Below are 17,073 nucleotides of genomic sequence, written 5' to 3' on the forward strand. Positions count from 1 at the left end.
GCTCAGAGGCAGCACCTCAGAGCCATTGAGACCGGCAGAGGCGAGATCCATCCACATAAGAATGCTACTCTTCACCAGATTGGCCTGCGGACCTGCAAAACTCAGTTTAAGGGTAACAGTTTCAAAGTGACAGATTCAATGTGGAAATGACCTGCCATCCAACCTGTTGTCTCCGATCGTGTCCCTCTTTGGCATTCATCTGGATAGCAATAGCAGAATAGGCACCTCGATGAACAATTGACCCTCGGTCGAGCCTTGTCCAGGCCTCTGGAAGCTTCCAACGGAAAGATTTACGCACAAGACATGGAGTACATATGTACGTATAAAAAGCTTATAATAAAATAGATATTCTTTCCTCTTTCTTTCTTCACGATTTTTGGTTCCTCTTTCCTTTCATACGTGTACAGTTTTGCGCGACAAAAAAAAAAAAAAAAAAAAACATCTGACCATTTCTAAGCCCTTTAAGAATAAGGTGGCTTGTTTCCTTGAGGGAAAATCGTGTCGGGTAGTGTAGATTAGGGTCTTTCACCCTAAAATATTCTCCAAATTTAATTTACTAATTGTATTTTCCTTTTCATTTTGTAAATTTATGTATGTACATACATATGTAGGTCATATGCCTAAGCATGAACTTTCGTTCAGCAAATGGTAACAAAATTCTGTGGCATTTTCCAAACATAAAATTGGCGAAATTACAGTAGATGCAGTTGATCCCATTTAAAATATTGGAGATATTGCGATGGGACCCATTGATATTGGAGAATTTCCAATCCAGATCGGTATATTATTGTACATAAAAAACATATGAAAAGTTTAAAAGCATGTCAATCTAAGACAAAGTCATTGTTAATTATTAAAAGCAGTTGATTAAATGGATTTACATATATTATTAAGTATAGCAAATATATTTTTTAGGTTGACCTTTTTAGTTTTAACCTTATTATGCACTAAATTGAGAAAAGATTTATCATAAAATCAGTAAATCCTGCGGAGAATTGAATGATTACATCAATTACATTTTTATCAAAATCGAGGAAAATGATTTTAGATTCACGGTATATTTTACGGTATATTTTGAAAATGAAAAAGACTATTTCGGTATATTTTCGAGGCCGTCACGGTATATTTTTGTCGATAACTCCGCGGTGACACTGACTGTAAAGCCTCGCGTCAACTAATTATTGAAAATAAAACTATTTCTATTTCTATTTCTAGTGTTCGTTCGGCAAACAACTCTTTTTTGAGTTCAAAATTTTCGGTAACTTTTTTATAATATTCAACACAAAACTGAAGTACCTGGTCAATGCGGACTCATCTCTGCGACCAACCAATTTTGCAGTAGCGATTATCAATATCAAAAAAAAAAAGAAGAAAATAAAACAAAATAATTGTTTTCGGGCCATTATGAAGATAAAACTCATTGATTCCGTTGTGCGGAGTTTCAAGGTGGCGAAAATATTTCGCGAGAACACCGACAAAATCAACGCAATAGATTTTGCACCAAACGGCGAGCATTTGATTTCCTGCAGCGAGGACGACCAAATTGTTATCTACGACTGCGAGAAGGGAACACAGTCGCGGACGGTGAACTCCAAGAAGTACGGCGTGGATTTGATTCACTTTACGCATGCCAACAACACGGCCATACACAGCTCCACCAAAGTGGACGACACCATCAGATATCTGAGTCTGCACGACAACAAGTATCTGCGCTACTTTCCCGGCCACACCAAGAAGGTCATCTCGCTGTGCATTTCGCCGGTGGAGGACACCTTCCTCTCCGGCTCACTTGACAAGACACTGCGCCTGTGGGATCTGCGCTCGCCAAATTGCCAGGGTCTGATGCACCTTTCGGGTCGCCCCATTGCCGCCTACGATCCAGAGGGTCTGATCTTTGCAGCCGGCGTCAATTCGGAGAGCATAAAACTATACGACCTGCGGTCCTTCGACAAGGGTCCCTTTGTCACATTCAAACTGAACCAGGAGAAGGAATGCGACTGGACCGGCCTGAAGTTCTCGCGTGATGGCAAAACCATTTTGATCAGCACAAATGGTTCGGTTATACGTCTGGTGGACGCCTTCCATGGTACACCACTGCAAACATTCACCGGCTATCCGAACAACAAGGGACTGGCCATCGAGGCCAGCTTCAGTCCGGACTCGCAGTTCATATTTTCGGGCAGCACAGACGGCCGTGTACATATCTGGAATGCCGACACGGGCAACAAAATATCTGTGCTAAACGGCGACCATCCCGGCCCCGTGCAGTGCATCCAGTTCAACCCCAAATACATGATGTTGGCCTCTGCGTGCACAAACATGGCCTTTTGGCTGCCCACATCGGAGGAGGGCCCGTAAATAAATGCAGTCCCTCATTTGTCGTACATTATAGAATAAGGATTTACTTTAGCAATACAAATAAAATCTGTAAACTTACAACAAATCATCCTCTCTAGCTAGTGGATATTTCCTGCGCTTTGTGGCGGTCAAAGCCCGAGCGAATGCTGCTTAGCAGTTGGCCGAGATTTTGGCCCATTTTTGCACTTATGCCGAGCACTGGATTCTGTAGCCTACGCTGCAGTTCCTTCAAGTTGTCCGCACTGTCTCCCGCGTCCATTTTATTGGCCACCACCAGCTGCGGGCGACTGGCCAGGCTGCCGCCAAACTGCCGCAGCTCATGCATAAGCTGTTCATAGTGGGTCCACGGCTCAGGTGCACTGGCGTCCAGCACAAAGAGCAGCAGCGTGCAACGCTCGGCGTGCTTTAAGAACTGTATGCCCAGGCCCTTGTTGAGATGTGCGTCGGGCACGAGTCCAGGCAGATCGGCAATGGTGAGCTGCACCAGATCGTCATACTGAACGGTTCCCAGGTGCGGCCTTAGCGTGGTAAACGCATACGGAGCAATCTTGGGCTTGGCACGGGTTAGGGCATTCAGCAAGGTGCTCTTACCGGCATTTGGATAGCCAATCAAGCCGACGTCGGCCATGCTGCGCAGCTCTATGGTGTAGGAGAGATCCTCGCCGGTTGGTCCATATTCGCAGACCTTGGGACTGGTCTCCTTGTCTGTGGTAAAGAATCGGTTTCCTTTGCCGCCGGCTCCTCCGCGCGCGGCCACAAACATCAAGTCCGCGTGCCCCAGATCTCCAACAATCTGACCCTGGGAATTGCGGATGACCGTGCCAATTGGTACTTTGATCACAGCATGCTTGGCATTCTTGCCATGGCACTCCTTGGAGTCTCCACGTTCACCTTCGTCGGCACGCAGCACGCTGCCGACGTGATTAAAGTTTCGCACGTCGTTGGACGCCTGGAAGACCACATGGCCACCGTTGCCACCATCTCCGCCGTCCGGTCCTGCTCGCTCATTGCACCACAGCTGCAGGAAGGAAACGCATCCATCGCCACCCTTTCCGCCCACTGCACGCACCCGCTTGGCATCCGAAAAGTATTGCGCCTGAGAATGGTGGAAAGGGAGTTATGTAAATTCCACAATGACTCTGGCACACTCGAACCTCTTTGCGTGTAGACTTTGGTTTTCTTGGACGCAGCGCAGTAGCTGCTTTGCAGTAGTTTATTTGGGGTCCCCTTTGTGAAATAACATTCTTAGATATTTCAATAAATTGGCGCAGCAGCAGCGATCTGCCGGTTAGGAGTAACATTGTTGAATGTTTACGTTAGGTTTCATGTTTTTGTTGTTGCCCTATTTAGTTGGAACTCATTTTGTAGCCAATACAATGAAAAGAAGTCCTGAAAACTATCCAATCATGTGGAAAATCTATTAATTAATTAAATTCAATTATCATTTCAGGACTGAGAGTCCTCACTAGCTGGTAATATTAATTAGAAACCCAAAATCAAGGAATATTATATAGGTTGCGGTATACTTAAGAAATGTGACCGTCTATTATTTTGGTATATTTTTTGACTATTTTTTAGCAACGCAAAAATACCTTTCTTTTCCTCACCAATTTCGCAGCGGGAACGCCGTTGCTTGCTGAAGGCGGATTTGAAATAAAACGAGTAAGAACGTTTGTGCGGCGCTTCGTAAGCGTCACAACTGGGTAGCAGCTGTACAAGAATGTCTTCATTCTAGCTATTATAATGATCTAATCTAGTCCCAATTCGGTGATCTGATAGCTAGGGTCATTTCCTACGGAATTGCACTTTAAATTTTCTCTTGTCTTCAAAATTGTGGATACAGCATATTTTCGCTCTTTGTGGATGCGGAAGAGGGCGGGGAGAATTTTCACAACATTTGGTGACTCTAGCTCTTATAGTCTCTGAGAACAAGGCGTCAAACAATACGGACGGACGGAAAGACAGACAGATATAGACTCGGCTGATCTGATGCTGATCAAGAATACAGTATATACTTATCGGGTCGGCAACGCTTTATTCTGTGTGTTACATTTTTCTACCACAAATGTAATATACAATATTTATTCTTCGAGTACCGGGTATAATAAAACTAGCTACGAGAGAGGTTGGATGGAATTAGTGATTTAAGAAGAGGAAGGGAGTTAGTGCAATAATGGTAGAGGGCATTACAATCCGTGTATAAGACCCTCAAGGGTTCGTGTAAGGAATAATTCGATCTACACAGTGGAAGGAACAAAGGAATAAAGTTTCTAGCGGGTCTAATGGGAATGGTAAAGTTTATGCGTTTTTTCTGCACTGATTTAAGACGGTCCTGATGTAAGTTGAACTGAGGGCACCATACATATGAGCCGTAATCTAAAGTCTGACGAACAAGCGAGATATAGAGAGTCTTCGTTAGATAGGGGTCATCAAATTGCTTTGACCACCTCTTTATAAATTCAAGCACGCCCATGGCCTTATTTACCATGGTAGAAATGTGTTCAGAAAACTTTAACTTGGGGTCTAGTTTAACGCCAAGATCATCAACCAATGTAATTCACTCAAGAGATCTACCGCAGAGGGTGTAAGCAGCCAGCAAGGGGCTGGAGCGATGAAATGTCAGTACTTTGCATTTCGAGGCATTAAGGTGTAACATATTTGCACAACACCATGACTGAAAGAGTACTAAGATCTGATTGCAAGCGAGAGTGAAATGAGATGTCGATATACTGGGCACAGAGCCTTACATCGTCCGCATACCGCATTCACAAACGGTTCTGTGGTAATGTTCGAGTATTAAGCGAATCCTAAATGATCAATGGAGAAAGAAAGCCCAAGACGACGGCAAGTTCAGTGTATTTCAGGAACATTTTGACAAGACTATGAATTTGATTTCGCAATTTCCCATTTTATACTGAAAGGAAAGGACTTATCACACAGATAAACTACTAATTATAATTAGGAGCTGCTCAGACAGGACGACAATTACCACTTCTACGAAGGATTATTGATCTTTCTGGGCTTGTCTGTTCCCCGAATTTCTTGGCTAAAAGAACACAATTTTTGTAGCATAAAATATCAGTTTATTGGGGATAGGGTTGATTTGGAGTGTGGGTTTTTCGTGCTTATACAACTAAATGGCAAAAATCTTGACAATAGATTGCGAGCCCAGTCAGCAGCAATGGATTCTGTTTGGGTGTTTGGGCGGGCGGCATACGAGATATGATCTCTTAGTAATATTGCGGAATATTGATTATTATGTGCAATCGTTGGTCCGCTGTCCGGGAATGCCGCGCAGCTCCTGGTTGAGGGTGCGCAGAAGCGGATGCTTGCCACAGCCGCAGCGGCCGTGGAAGTCGTCGAGATCCAGGGCCCAGACCATGCCACCGCCAAGCTTCAGACTCCGCACAAACTGCGCCTTGCGTCGAATATCCGCCACATCGTCGTAGGAGACCCATTGATTGCCGCTGTAGGCATACGGACCGATGCGACCCTCCTCATCCCGGACCACAGTCCAGCCTCCGTTGCTGACCTTCTCGCAGATCTCGTAGTAGGCCAGGAATCCTCCGGCGCGTGTGTAAGTTCCCGCTTGTCCTGGTCCCGCTGTCTTGTCGTTCAACGAGCGATGCTTTTGATCCGACAGCGAAAAGGATTGTCCATAGAGCGGCATGCCCATGATCAGCTTACTCGCGGGCGTGCCCTGATCCAGCCAGTAGTGAATGCTGAAGTTCCCATTAAAATACGGATTGGCATCGCCCTCAACATAGTACAAAGGCGCCACATGGCCCGTTTGCTTGTCCCAGTGGCCATGGAAGTCGTATGTCATCACAGCGATCCAATCAAAGTAGCGCGACAGCTGGGGCACATCGTAGCCCGCATCGATGACCATTTTGCTGGGCGACACAGCGGCTGATAGCAGCAATCCTCTGGGCCGGAAGGCATCCGATAGCTCCCTCACCAGAGCCGCAAATCCTTGCTTCTCTGCGGGTGATCCCTTGGCGCAGTCCACCTGCCAGCACACGGGATACTCCCAGTCGAGATCGAGTCCCTCAAAGCCATACTTTTCCACAAACTGCAGGACACTCTCGATGAAGCGCGCACGCGCCTGAGGATCCAGCACCAGACGGGCATATTTGCTGCCCAGCGAATCATTCCATCCGCCAATGGCCACGGTTACCCGGAGACCCTTCTGCTTGTACTCCACCACTCGCTCGTAGAACCTGTTGTCGATGTCCGCCCACGAGTCGTGTGTCTTGATGGTCAGCGAGTTGCTGTTTAGCACCGCAAACCCATAGACAATGTGGGTGCACAGATTGGCATCGATGTCTTCGGGCACGTACTTGCCCTGCCCCGGACGATACCAGGCCCAATTGGTGAAGTAGCAGACGACCTTGTAGTCCTCTCCACTGCCCAAGGGCGGCGCTGGTGTTGGTTTGGGTCTCGAAATGGGCTTCTTGTTGGGCGGTGTAAATGGTTTCTTGGTGGGTTTTGTGGCTGCAGGAGCGACTGCCGTGCTGCTGCTGCTGGTGGGTTTTGGTCGGTGGATGGCCGGTGCTTGAGTGGTTTGATCCGCGCGCACCGAGCATTTGGCATTGTTGGGCCAATCGCAGTAGTTTTCGTTCCAATGAAGACCCGCAGGGCAGCTACAAAGGGAAGCATTTAGCATGAACAAAAGAGGGGATTGGGGGGTTTAAATATTTGGCCTACCGCTGCTCTACAAGCTCTCCGTATTGGCAGATGTAATACTTGTTACAATCTCGCTCATGGGCCATGTAATTTCTGCCTTTGCAGTCGATGGGCTGTCCAGCAGCGGCTACTCCTGTGGCTTCCGTCAGCGGAGAAGCACTCGTATTGATGCTGGGCTTGGGCGGCCCCTTATCGCCAGAAACTAAAACAATTACAGACAAACAACATTCAAGATCGTTGGATATGGGCTTTATGGCAGAGCTTACTCATAGTCTTCTCACTGTTCTCCAGCAAACACTTGGGATGTGGTCCCCCATAGCCACGGAGCACACGATTAATGGTCTTTAGCAGGGGATACGATTCGCAGCCGCAGTCGTTTTTGAAGTCGTCCAAATCGAGGGCCCAAATCATGGCACCACCCAGACCCATGGCCTTCACGTACTCGCTCTTGTGGCGTATCATGGGAGCATCGTCAAAGGACACCCACTGGTCCCGGAGGTAGGCAAACGGACCCATTCTGCCCCTGGCATCTCTGACCACAGTCCAGCCACGCTGTCGGATGTACGTGCAGATCTCGTAGTAGGCAAGGAAGCCCCGTGCTCTGGTGGCCTCTCCCGCCTCGCCACCGCCATAGGTGGGGGCATTCAGCTGATGATCGTTCGCCTGGGCCAAGGAGAAGGACTGGCCGTACATGGGCATGCCCATGATCAGTTTGCGCCGATCGGCGCCACTCTCCAGCCAATAGTTGATCGAGAAGTTGGCATTGAAGGTGGTGGTGCCATCGGGATGCTCGTACATGGGCGCCACATGTCCCGTCTGCTTGTCCCACTGGCCATGGTAGTCGTAGGCCATCACGGCGATCCAATCAAAGTAGCGCGACAGCTCGGGCACATCGTAGCCCGCATCGATGACCTTCTTGTTGGGCGAGACGGCAGAAGACAGCAGCAGACCCTTGGGTCTGAATGCCACAGATAATTCCCGCACCAAGTCACTGAACCCCTGCTTCTCATCGGCCGTGCCCTTCTTGCAGTCCACCTGCCAGCACACGGGATACTCCCAATCCAGGTCCAAGCCATCAAAGCCATATTGTTCGATGAAGTCCATCACATGGCGAACGAATCTCGCACGGGCCTGGGCACTCCTTACCAAACGCGCGTACTTATCGCCAGCAGAATCGTTCCAGCCGCCAATGGCCACTGTGACCTTGACGCCCTTCTTCCTGTAGGCCACCACACGCTCATAGAACTTGTTGTCCAGATCCGCCCACGAATCGTGCGGCTGTATTGTCAGCTTGTCCCGATTCAGCACCGCGAACCCATACACAATGTGGGTGCATAGATCCGCATCGATGTCCTCGGGCAGGAACTTGCCCCCGCCCTGACGGTACCAGGCCCAGTTGGTGAAGTAGCAGACCACCTTGAAGTCTCCAGGGGATGCCGGTTCGGTTTCCACTTCAAAGTCACCCTCTTCGATGTCTTCGTTGGGATCGACTTCGTTTTCTTGCGACGATTCTGAGGAGCCGCCTGCCTCGTTGCTGGCCTCCTGGGAGGAGGTGTGCCCTGGCTGGGCAGCCTCTACTTCTATGGCTTCGCCTTCGTTTTCATCTTCTCCCGAGGTTACTTCTTCGCCTCCTGCCGCTGCTTCCTGAGAGGCTCCTTCTCCCTCTCCTCCAGCTGCTGCTGCTTCCTGAGAGGCTTCTCCTCCTCCTGTTTCATTCTCCACAGAAGCGGTGCCTGCCTCCTCCGAAATGGCCTGCTCTTCCACTGATTCTGGCTCAACAGGGTTCAAGCCAGCTGTAAGGCAAATCTGTAGAGCTTTTAACTGATACAAAATCTACTGCAGGTAAAGACTCACGCGCTGGTTCAAAGCCACTGGGTGGATCCTTGAGGACATCGTGGATTTCCCTTAGCAAAGGATGCACCCCCTCACCGCATCGATTACGGAAGTCATCCAAGTCGAGGGCCCACACCATGCCGCCTCCCAAGTCCAAAGCTCTGACCAGCTGCGACTTCTTTCGGATCATTTCGGGATCATCGTAGGACACCCATTGGGTGCCCTTGCGTGCATAAGGACCCATGCGACCGCGTTCGTCCTGGACAACCTCCCAGCCCTGATGCTTCACACGATCGCAAATCTAAGGAGGAACAATTGTGAGATTTGTGTCTTATTTGGTTAATCCCAAACCCCACCTCGTAGTAGGCCAAAAAGCCAGCAGCTTTGGTGAATTCTCCTGCCTGGCCGGGTCCTGGCGCCTTGGCATTCAGACCATTATTGTTGGCATTCTCCAGGGTAAAGGATTGGCCGTAAAGCGGCATGCCCATCACAATTTTACGGGAAGGAGCTCCCTTTTCGATCCAGTAGTTCAAGGAGTAGTTCTGTGAGAGATCAAAGGTTGCAAATCAAAGGAAAGTCAGGGAAACTCTCCTGCTGTTGTACCCACCGCATTAAAGTAATCAAAATCATCATCTGGATGATGGTAGAGTGGAGCCACATGTCCTGTTTTCTTGTCCCACTGTCCGTGGAAGTCGTAGGTCATCACGGCAATCCAATCAAAGTAGCGCGACAGCTCGGGCACGTCGTAGCCCGCATCGATGATCTTCTTGCTGGGCGAGACGGCCGTGGAGAGCAGCAGTCCTCGTGGCTTGAATGCCTCCGAGAGCTCACGCACCCAGGCAGTGAATCCTGACTTCTCCTCAGCGAACCCCTTGCTGCATTCGGTCTGCCAGCACACGGGATACTCCCAGTCGAGATCCAAGCCCTCAAATCCGTACTTTTCAATAAACTCAAGAGCATGACGGACGAACTTGGCACGTGCCGCAGCACTCCGCACCAGGCGACTGTACTTGTCGCCCTGGGAATCGTTCCAGCCGCCCAGGGCGAGGCTCACCTTGAGGCCCTTGCTCTTGAGGCCGCTGACTCGCGAGTAGAAGTTGTTGTCAATGTCCGCCCAGGAGTCGTGGGTGCGCAGCGTCAGCTCGGAGTAGTCCAGCACCGCAAACCCGTAGACCACATGGGTGCACAGGTCCGTGTTGATGTCGTCGGGCGTGTAGCGACCCAAGCCCTTGCGGTACCAGGCCCAGTTGGTGAAGTAGCAAACGACCTTGTAGTAGCCATCCAATGGCTCCAGCAGAGGCTTCTCCGTGGGATATGTGGGTCGTGGCGTGGTTGTGGGCTTCTGTGTCGTGGGCGCAGGCTTGGCTGCAGCTGGCGGCTTTGGTTTTGTGCCAGATCCTCCGCTGGATCCACTGCTGCCTCCGTTCTGATTGCACTTCGCAGCTGCTGGCCAATCGCAGTTCTTTAGAGCTTCATTGTAGTGCAGTCCCGGTGGACAATCGGCTGCCTGCAGGCGATTCCACAAGCAAAACAGATACTTGGAGCAGTCTCCAGGGAATGGAACCCTCTCCTCGCCATTGCAGGGATCCTCTTCGCTGCTACGCGTCGACTGTGTGATCCGCAGATACTTTTTGCTCGTCACACACTGCACATTCTGGGGCCAGTCGCAGATCTTTCGTATGCCATCCCAGTGCAAGTCTCCGCCGCATTCGCTGGGCACCAGAGCCCCATTGATGCAGATGTAGTACTTGCCACAGTTCTTGTGCGTGTAGTACTCCCCCTCGTTGCACCGAGCAGACATCGGTGGTCTGGGACGCCTTGTGGTGCGATGGGGTCGCTTGGTGGTGCTTCCACCAGTCACAGCTGGGGGCCGTGGTCTCCTCGTGGTGCTAGCTCCCACTGCCGCCGCCTGCTGCTGCGTGGGCTTTGTGGGCTTTGTGGGTTTCCGAGTGGGCTTCACACTGGTTGTGGTCTTTCTGGGTTTTTTGGACGTGGAAGGAGCCTGAGCCGGAGGTCTCGCCGTACTCGTCTCCCGCTTCACCGAACATTGCGCAGAGGCTGGCCAATCGCAGCCCTTGGCATCGTTGTTCCAATGCAAGCCCCCAGGACAGAACTGCTGACGCAGCTCCCCCGCAATGATGCAGTGGTAGTAGGCATTGCAGTTCTTCGCATCCGCATAGAACTCTCCTGCGGCACAGTTCGAGGGCTGTACGACGGGATAGATGACAGCAGCAGCGGGTATTGTGGTGTGTGCGGGTCTGGCGGTGGTTCGTGTGGGCTTACTCGGAGGACGCCTCGTGGTCGTGGAACTCCACCAGGAGATCGTTGTGCTGGCCGTGGTGGTGCTCTTGGGTCTCTTGGTCGTGCTAGTCGTCGCTCTGGTGGTTGTGGTGCTGGGCTTGGGCTTCGGCGTGGTGCTGCTGGCTGCCTCCCAGCTGGGCCATGCTGTTGTGTGCTGATGATTCTGTCCTCCTCCCGCCGAGCCATCGCTACTTATGGTCGTCATCTGTGGCGGCACAGGCGTCACCGCTGCCGGCGGACGTTCGCAATTCGAGCGCGTTGGTGGCTCCGTATTCAGTCGACCCAAGGCCCGGTTGATGGCCTTCAGCAGGGGATACGATTCGCTGCAGCAACGATTCTGGAAATCATCCAAGTCCACCGTCCAGGCGGCCACACCCGCAAAGTCATTGTTGGCCGCATACCGGGCCTTGGCCTCCACACTGGCGGGATCCTCGTAGCCCACCCACTGGTCCTTCAGCATGGCGAAGGGGCCGGATCTCCTGTTCGAGTCCCTGCCCGTCAGCCACTTGGACTTGCGAATGCGCTGACAAATCTCGTAGTAGGCCAGCATTCCCGGCTGCTTGGTTAGTTCTCCTGCCTCGCCCGGTCCTGCGGCTGCCACGCCCTCGCCCACCAACTTCTGCTGGGTTTTGCCCAGCGTAAAACTCTGGCCGTAAAAGGGAATGCTGAGTATGAGCTTCTCCCGGCGGGCACCCATCTTCACCAGCAGCTGCATGGTGTAGTCCGTGTTGTACTGCGGATACTTGTCCGTGCTCTGACCATAGAGTGGACTCACATGACCCGTCTGCCCTTCCCAGGCGCCGTGATAGTCATACGTCATCACCGTCATGTAGTCCACAATGTCCGACAGGGCGGACAGCTCGTAGGCCTCCGTAATGATCTCTTTGTAGCCGGAAATGGCCACTCCCAGCTGGAGTTTGGGGTGGACGCGCTGAAACTCGGTTCGTAGTTCCCTTAGCAGCTTCGTGAGATTCGGCTTATCGCTCGCTGGACCCTTGGAGCAGTCGCTCTGCCAGCACTTGGGATAATTCCAATCGAGATGGAGGCCACTGAAGCCATGTCGCTGCAGGAAACCCGCCACACTGGAGGCAAAGACCTTTCGCTTGATGTCATCGCTGACCAAACGGGAGTACTTGTCGCCACTGGAGTCCGTCCAGCCACCCATGGCAATCAGAACGGGCACGCCCAGCGAGGTGATCCTCTTGTAATACTGATTGTCAATGTCCACCCAGGGATCGAATTCCCTTATGGTCAAATGGTCCGGATCCAGAGAGGCAAAGGAGTAGATAATGGCGGAGCACAGCCGTGGATCGACCTGTTCGGGTGCAAAGTGTCCATCAGCCTTGCGGTAGAAGGCCCAGTTGGACATGTAGCACAGCACCTTGGGTGCCGCATTGTAGTTTTTCTCCTTCTCAGCGGCCTTGAGCTGCGCCAGTGCACCGTAGGCGGGTTCCTGCTCCCCCAGATGCGCCTGCGCCTGCGCCAGTGCGCCGTACGACTGGGGCTCCCTGTAGGGATCGAGCTCGTCAATATGCTCCAGTTGCTCAATGTTGACGGTCTTCAGAAGGTGTTCTTCAATGTCTGCTCTCTTGAGGAGCTCCTGGTGCTCAGAACCCGCTCTATATGGCTGTGGATGATAGTCATCTGTGGTGCCTGGAGCTATGAAGGCCGCGTATTTATCCGACACCGTCCAGGGATCTGGTTCCACCAGCTGCGTGAGTTTTTCAGGCTTTTGCTCCTCTCCCACATCGATATCTCGCACATAACTCTCAAAGTTTATGGGTTCTTGAGAGTCATCGTCCTCGTCCTCGTCACTTGGGGGCGCCTCAACGGAGTCCCTGACAAAGGAACGCAGCGGTGAGGATTCCCTTAGCTGCGCCACATTCTTCTCGTTCACTGTGGGCACACTCTCCACGGCGCTGCGCAGCGGCAGAAAGGTGTCGCCGAATGAGGGTCTGACGCTGAAACGACTCAGCGCACCGCCATCATCCTCCAGGGGCATGCTCTCCACGGCAGAGCGAACGAATGCCGGCTTGTAGCTGGGCGCCACATGCACTTCCGGGGCCTCAATGCGAATGTGTCCATTGGCGGACACGGCACAGAGCCAGAGGAGCTACAGGGGGGATGCATTAGAATAAGCTTAGAGGTTCACCCAGGAAGGGAAATCTCACCAGCAGCCTGCAAAGCGTAGTAGACCTACGCATCTTCTTGAAATCAACTTCCAGTCAGGCTGTAAAGATAGATAAAAGATTGAAAATCGAGAAGGTCTGCATATCCAATGCATATTCATGCTTCATTTTCGGGAACTGCCCGCTGCACTCTTCTGTGTATGATTTATACCCTACATTGTCACGTCTGCCTACGGTGTCCTCTCATTTCAACGACGACTCATGGGCTGTCGATGGGGTCTGGGGTCTGGGGCCTGGGGCCTGGCATACATACAAATTAAGTTCAGGCGTCTCGATGTACGTTCTTGGATGACAAATTGGGAAGTAAATGGGGAAGCTCGTTATTGCCCGCCGCCCGGAACTGGTTGAAATGACTTTTGTTGTTGCCTTTTGTTTGGCCCCTGTAATTGTCAATTGATTTTGTTACTTGCCTATAGGCTGGGCACGTCCTAAATCTAGCAACACCTTGAGGATTTTGTGCTTGTTTTTATCAAATTCTAAGTAACTTTCCCACCGCTTGTCAACTGGCTATAAATTCGCATGAAAGTAAACACTTAAACTGGTTTCAATGCCGTCGAAATTGGTCATTCATTTCATATGTACAAGTATATTGTTCTCTTTATTGTGCAAAACAATTAAACTAATTCGATTGAAAGTGCCGAAAGATTATAAATTTACTTGCGGCTTCTGCGGTTTTGCGGGAGTTGGGAATGCTAAACAGCTTTGATTAGATTCAATTGCTTGCATTGCGTACCCCATGGGACAGTAGAGCGTTAAAATTATGTAAGTGTTAATGCAATGAGCCAACAATTAAATCGTTTTAACCTAAATTAATAGCTGTATAAGCACCAATTCTTGCTCTCACACATGTGCTGCCAACACTGCACATGCCTCTTCAGCCCTTGCCAAAACAGATAGTTTAATAGTTTACGTCACTTGTTTTAAACACTTTAAAACAAATGAGAGAGATTGAGAAAAGAGCAGAAGATCCGTTAGAGCTTGCCATTAAAAAAGGGGAGGAGCACGGATCTACTTGCATCCGTTTAAATGGCTTCGAATTTGGAATTTAAAGAAGTGGAAAGCAGAAGCAGAAGCAGAAAAGGCACCAAAACGGAAACACTCGGAAATGAGTGAAATATTGAGTGAAAGGCTAATGCAAAAGAATAGTTCTGGAAGAAGAGGAGATTGGAAGGGCATTGAGTTCAGATGAAATTAAATTTGAATCACTGCGGTGGATCTTGTGTGAAGAAGAATGTTTGTGACTTTTATTTAATTGTTATAATTTATTCCGTGCATAACCTTGGTTGTTTTACCTGGCAATCGTGTCACTGGATTCTTAGGTTTTCAGGTTAATTCCCTACGAAATTTAAAGCCTGTGGTCTTTGCCCACTAACTGGCCGCACAACCACATAGAAGTCATAATCATAAATGGCCCTATTCTGCCAAATAATCTATTTGTTTGCCTTCTGGTTGATTGTTGTTGATTTTTGATTTATTTTTGTTCTCGAGTGCCAAGCCCCTTTCCCTTTCTCCCACTCCCCCACTCCCTGTTGAAAGGTGTTCTGTTTTGCCAATTTCTTTTCTTCTTTCGACTGATATGCAAATGGCCTAAGAATTGGGTTAAGAGCTTAACGATCTTAACCGGTTTCTGTGGTTTGATGTTATTCTTTTCGATTGGTGGTGGTCCCCAAAGAACGATACGTAACATCGCTGATTTTATGATAATTTATAAAGAAATGTAACCAGCGACAGCAGCAAAAATATGTGTAAAAAGACGTTGGACAAGTTTTTGGGGTGATAAACAATCTTGGGGATAAGACTCTTTCTCTTGGGAAAGCGCCTGCAACGGAACGGAACGGGACGGTTCAGGTTCTGGGGGTTCATTGAACGCCAAGACCAGTGATCCAGAGATCTTTCTTTCTGCTCTCTTGATGCTCCTGGGATGCTCAATGGGATTGCGCAATGTGCGCCCGGTTTTCTGGCTGGGAGCTTTCTTCGTGGGAGTGTAAGGTGAAAGGTGTTCTGATCTAGTCTTCGAAAAATGTATTTTTTGCCAGCGTGGAAGATTTTAAATTTTGTGTGAGAACTTGGGGACCGGGGATATACTTATTTTTACACTGGAACGAGTTGTATATGGTCGCATGGTGTGGATTTTTGTAGCACTATTAAAAATACATTAACTTCATTGGAGTCTCTGTTTCAACTCGAATTTCCCATGCACTGCACGTACAAACGCACCGACTCACTCACTCAATCCATCAACAACTGGACACATCACTGTATGCATTCGTACATTAATTTTACGGTTTCTGTTGGCTTATTCTCAAAAAACTGGCGACACAAATTCTAGAAAGAAAGTGTACCCCACACAGAACACTGCACTCCTCCCACTCACTCAGTTCTTAAGAATGGTATTCCAATGGGTAATCCGAAACGCCTTACACTCCTTTCTTTCACTCGATTGGATTTGATTTGATTCGCGTTCAACGTTCACGCATGCGCGGACGCCATCAGACTGTTGCGAACCAACCTGAGGAGGCTCCTATTTATACTCGATTGAACGCAAAAAAAGAACGCACGTCACCAAAAGAACGTTCTAAAGTTTTTTAAAAGAAAGATGAAAGGGGGAGCTTTGTCTAGCCCCAAAGCGTTGCCTGTATGCTCTACGAAACGAGCGTATACCTTGCCATAAACTTTGGGATTAAAAGGTGCTAAAAATAAGAAAATCTGCAATACAAATTTAGTCTACAAATGGACAATTTTATAGCAAAAATAATGTATATTTTTTCCAGAGCAATAAAGTAAAATTATAATCCGATTTGTTAGGGTACCCCAAAGAATTATCTTTACTCCGTATAATTTATGCAGACAGAAAGCAAATCCCAGATGTTTTTGCTGTTTTTGTGAGAGTATTGAAATAAAAACAAAAATTCGTGGAGGAGCTTCCGATGTCAACGCCCACGTAGTCGTATTGTAAAACTGGTCCATTTCTTTGGGATCGTATGGTAAGAGATGCCGATACAAAGAAGCTCAATTAATATGCTTTGAAATATTTGCATAATGGTGGGCTTCTGGCCGACTTTTTTAATGACAGGAATTGCTGCACTCTGGATGATTGATGGATGCTGGAGTGCGACAAAGAGGCGTTTCGTTGGGGATTATTCAAGGTAGGAGGTTCCTTAATTGGTTTTGATTTCAGAGGCCATTCACTTGTAACTGTATAAGAAGTGGTTACATTTGTTAAATTACAAGAAAAATTCCAAAAATGTTTAAGAGATTTTATGCTAGTGGGAATGGGGATCTTTATAATGGCTAATATGAAGTGTTCAATCGACTTAATTGAATTGAATATTTTAAAATTGTTAACTATTGAAACTTCGGGTAATCCAAGTTTTACATTCGGATTGGCATTCATTTGACCGAATCTCTTTTCTAGATATGGGGCATTACACTTTTTTAATGCATTTTGGCTTTTTTTTTAAAGCAGAACTTTTTTTAAGAATTTAAAACAGTGATATATTTTTTGTGTTGCTTTTTTATACCCGGTACTCGAAGAGTAAATAGGTTATATTGTATTTGTGCACAAAGTGAATGTACATATGCAACGCACAGAAGGCAACGTCTCCGACCCCATAAATTATATATATTCTTGATCAGCATCAATAGCCGAGTCGATTGAGCCATGGGTTTCTGTCCGTCTGTCCGTCCGTCCGTCCGTCCATCCGTC

At 48.9% G+C, this 17,073-nt stretch overlaps 3 protein-coding genes across 4 annotated transcripts; 1 reads left to right on the forward strand and 2 right to left on the reverse strand.

The window, feature by feature from the left end:
- Positions 1-1,345: 1,345 nt before the first annotated feature.
- Positions 1,346-2,415, forward strand: LOC117901372 (WD repeat-containing protein 82). The gene has a single exon (XM_034812082.1). The coding sequence runs from the start codon at positions 1,405-1,407 to the stop codon at positions 2,356-2,358; it is 954 nt and encodes a 317-aa protein (XP_034667973.1). The 5' UTR covers positions 1,346-1,404; the 3' UTR covers positions 2,359-2,415.
- Positions 2,388-3,742, reverse strand: LOC117901371 (mitochondrial ribosome-associated GTPase 2). Its single transcript, XM_034812081.1, has 2 exons — positions 3,513-3,742; positions 2,388-3,454 (listed from the first exon to the last, which is right to left on the reverse strand). Exons 1-2 carry the CDS (start codon positions 3,657-3,659, stop codon positions 2,453-2,455), a joined length of 1,149 nt encoding a protein of 382 aa, XP_034667972.1. The 5' UTR covers positions 3,660-3,742; the 3' UTR covers positions 2,388-2,452.
- A 1,682-nt stretch (positions 3,743-5,424) lies between these two features.
- LOC117900738 (probable chitinase 10) lies at positions 5,425-15,853 on the reverse strand. Of its 2 annotated transcripts, XM_034811213.1 has the most exons (8): positions 15,742-15,852; positions 13,350-13,408; positions 9,485-13,291; positions 9,234-9,419; positions 8,899-9,178; positions 7,311-8,837; positions 7,066-7,246; positions 5,425-7,001 (listed from the first exon to the last, which is right to left on the reverse strand). In XM_034811213.1, the coding sequence occupies exons 2-8, from the start codon at positions 13,380-13,382 to the stop codon at positions 5,615-5,617; spliced, it is 7,401 nt and encodes a 2,466-aa protein (XP_034667104.1). In that variant the 5' UTR covers positions 13,383-13,408; positions 15,742-15,852; the 3' UTR covers positions 5,425-5,614. The 2 variants fall into 2 exon arrangements, with proteins under 2 accessions (XP_034667104.1, XP_034667105.1); XM_034811214.1 differs by lacking the exon at positions 7,066-7,246 and having other exon boundaries at positions 5,425-6,184; positions 7,897-8,837; positions 15,742-15,853.
- Between the last annotated feature and the right edge of the window lie 1,220 nt (positions 15,854-17,073).

The sequence above is a fragment of the Drosophila subobscura genome, chromosome U, assembly GCF_008121235.1.
Source record: "Drosophila subobscura isolate 14011-0131.10 chromosome U, UCBerk_Dsub_1.0, whole genome shotgun sequence".
NCBI classification, from domain to species: Eukaryota; Metazoa; Arthropoda; class Insecta; order Diptera; family Drosophilidae; genus Drosophila; species Drosophila subobscura.

Excerpts from the sequence above, each read along its gene's own strand:
- LOC117901372 (XM_034812082.1), top strand. The coding sequence starts at position 1,405 with ATGAAGATAAAACTCATTGATTCCGTTGTGCGGAGTTTCAAGGTGGCG.
- LOC117901371 (XM_034812081.1), bottom strand. The coding sequence starts at position 3,659 with ATGTTACTCCTAACCGGCAGATCGCTGCTGCTGCGCCAATTTATTGAA. Across the intron at positions 3,455-3,512 it reads CAAAGTCTACACGCAAAGAG|GCGCAATACTTTTCGGATGC; the intron begins GTTCGAGTGTGC and ends CACCATTCTCAG.
- LOC117900738 (XM_034811213.1), bottom strand. The coding sequence starts at position 13,382 with ATGCGTAGGTCTACTACGCTTTGCAGGCTGCTG. Across the intron at positions 8,838-8,898 it reads CAGTGGCTTTGAACCAGCGC|CTGGCTTGAACCCTGTTGAG; the intron begins GTGAGTCTTTAC and ends TTTGCCTTACAG. Across the intron at positions 7,247-7,310 it reads GAACAGTGAGAAGACTATGA|TTTCTGGCGATAAGGGGCCG; the intron begins GTAAGCTCTGCC and ends TAATTGTTTTAG.